The sequence below is a fragment of the Penaeus chinensis genome, chromosome 18 (assembly GCF_019202785.1).
Source record: "Penaeus chinensis breed Huanghai No. 1 chromosome 18, ASM1920278v2, whole genome shotgun sequence".
Taxonomy (NCBI): Eukaryota; Metazoa; Arthropoda; class Malacostraca; order Decapoda; family Penaeidae; genus Penaeus; species Penaeus chinensis.
The window spans coordinates 30662816-30665315 of record NC_061836.1 but is presented as its reverse complement, the minus strand read 5'-3'; the positions used below and the strand labels follow the sequence as shown (position 1 = coordinate 30665315).

General features: G+C 39.7%; 1 protein-coding gene across 1 annotated transcript in view; it reads left to right on the top strand.

The window, feature by feature from the left end:
• Positions 1-2500, top strand: part of LOC125034784 — a 3615-nt gene that overhangs the window by 597 nt on the left and 518 nt on the right. The window contains exons 3-5 of the mRNA XM_047626750.1: positions 831-999; positions 1366-1571; positions 1882-2130. Of these exons, the coding sequence (XP_047482706.1) occupies positions 845-999; positions 1366-1571; positions 1882-2130 (610 nt within the window). The 5' untranslated portion in view covers positions 831-844. The remainder of the gene's footprint in view (positions 1-830; positions 1000-1365; positions 1572-1881; positions 2131-2500) is intronic.

Here is a 2500-nt window from a genome sequence, read left to right as displayed (position 1 = left end):
GTTTGTCGATAGATTGTTGTTTGGTATTATTGTCTGTTGTTAGATTGTTGTTTATTATTATTGTTTATTGATATTGTTTATTATCATTGTTTATTGATATTGTTTATTATTATTGTTTATTGATATTGCTTATTATTATTGTTTATTATTATTGTTTATTGGTATTGTTTATTATTATTGTTTATTGATATTGTTTATTATTATTGTTGATTGACATTGTTTATTGTTATTGTCTGTTGATATATTATTTATTGATAGATTGTTGTTTATTATTGTGAACTTGGTGCAGTATATGATAAATTAGTGTCGTTGTTGAACTCCTACTAATAGATAGATAGATAGATAGTGGTAGATAGTGTGTTTCGACGTTTCATTATCAAGAGTCGCTGTCGTGTTTTGCAATGGGCTTCTATGATCTGTCAGAAGCAAAATGGATTATTGGATCGGGATAAGAAATATGCAGATTAGTTTATTTACTAGCAAATCAGTAACTGAGAAAATTAATTCCGTTAGTAGTTATACTTGTGTATTGTAACTTTTCATATTGAGATGAATTTAACACTGCATGAATTGAAGGATATAATATATCTCTAACATTGAGGTCAATTTAACAATTTATTTATTTAAATGTGTATTTTTTTTTTTCCTGTATTAATTTTGGAGTGTATTGTCCCTTTTAACATTGAGATGAATTTAATAGTTGGTAAATTGCACTCTGTATTGTCTCTCTTTAATATTGATATGAATTTCACTGCGTTTTATCAGCTTTAACATGGAAATGAATTCAATCTGCATGGTCTCTTTTTTTAAACTTTTATCTTTACCACTAGATTCCACTGCCCGAATGCGGACACTCTCTATTCGACGTGTGGCACGTACTAACAGGCGGCACGAGAGCGGCACGGCATCGACTGAGCCTCCCGTCGGCCGTGCAACGCTGGTGGCATCTGCTCACACACCCCTCCGAGCTGTTCCATCGAGTAGCCCCGCCGTTTACAGGTCTGATGCGATGTCAATATCTGTGTTGAAGTTTGGGTGTATTCGAAGCGCAGGTTGAAGAGGATGATGATTGTGTAATTGTTAAGATTTGTATTGGAATTTAGTGTATTCGAAGCGTAGGTTGAATATGATGATTATGTAATTGTTAAAATCTGTGTTGAAATTGAGTGTATGCGATAAAAATGATTATGTAATTGTTAAAATCTGTGTTGACATTAAGGATATTCGAAGCGCAGGTTGAAGGAAATGATGAATATGTCATTTTCATGAGTAACGAGCTTGTTTGAATTATGAAAAGTGAGTGTAAAGCTAATGTAGATGTAAAAATAATCCGTTCTTGCTTTACGTCAACGCACGCCCGCCCAGGTTACGGAGCGATCGTCGGGGAAAATCACTTTATCACGCTGGATGGCCTCACCTACACCCTGACTCCGTCCTGCGCCCACGTGCTGGCCACCGACGCCCGCGATGGCCTTTTCACTCTTGTTTCGAGCCTAAACGTGACACAAAATCGGCGCGAGTATACCCTCTTCTTGGGAGACACAACGCTGAAGGTGTTGCCGGATTTACAGGTAAGGTTAAAGTTGTTTTTGTTTATTTATTTATTTGTTTTACATAATTTTCATATTTATCATGTTATTATTTTATCCTGTTTTTATCCTGTTTTTTCTTTGTCTTGGAGCTATTTTTTGTCATTTTTTGATTGTATCTTTTTAAAATTTGATTTCTTTATCAGGTTTTTATTTTATTTTATATTTATATATATATATTTTTTACTATCCTTATTTCTTAATGATTTCGATCTAACATAAGCTTCGAAAAAAACCTACGTCCACTCACAAATCATAAGAATGCCACAAAATTCAATTTTAATTCCCAAAGGTGGAGGTGAATGGCGACCGCGTCCCTCTGCCTTACTCCAGCGACGTCCTGAGCGTGAGGAGGGACCCCCAGCTCCTCTTCGTCAGCGCCAGGGACAGCCTCGGCCGCGACCTGGTGATGGTCTCCTGCTGGGACTTCTACCACGCCTGCGTCGTCGGGGTGAGCGGGTGGCTCCACGCGGACACGAGAGGCCTCTTGGGACACTACGACCTCGATCTCTCCAACGAACTCATGAGACCCAGCGGCGGGGTGAGGCGGCTGGGCTTCTACGCTCGGATACGTTGATGTTTATGCGTGGGGGCGCTTGGTGGGGCATGATGGGTTGTTGTGTGTGGTTATAGGTGTGATGGTGAGGGTGAAGGAAAGGGAGAGGGAGAGGGAGAGGGTGAATGAAAGGGAGAAGGAGAGGGAGAAGGAAAGGGAGAGGGAGAGGGTGAAGGAAAGGGAGAAGGAGAGGGAGAGGGTGAAGGAGAGGGAGAGGGTGAAGAAAAGGAAAAGGGGGAGGGAGAGGGTGAAGGAAAGGTAGAGGGAGTGTTAGGTAGGGGAACAGGGATAGCGGGAGAAGGAGAGGTAGACACAAAGACAGTTAAATACATATAGATAGATAGAAACAGAGCCT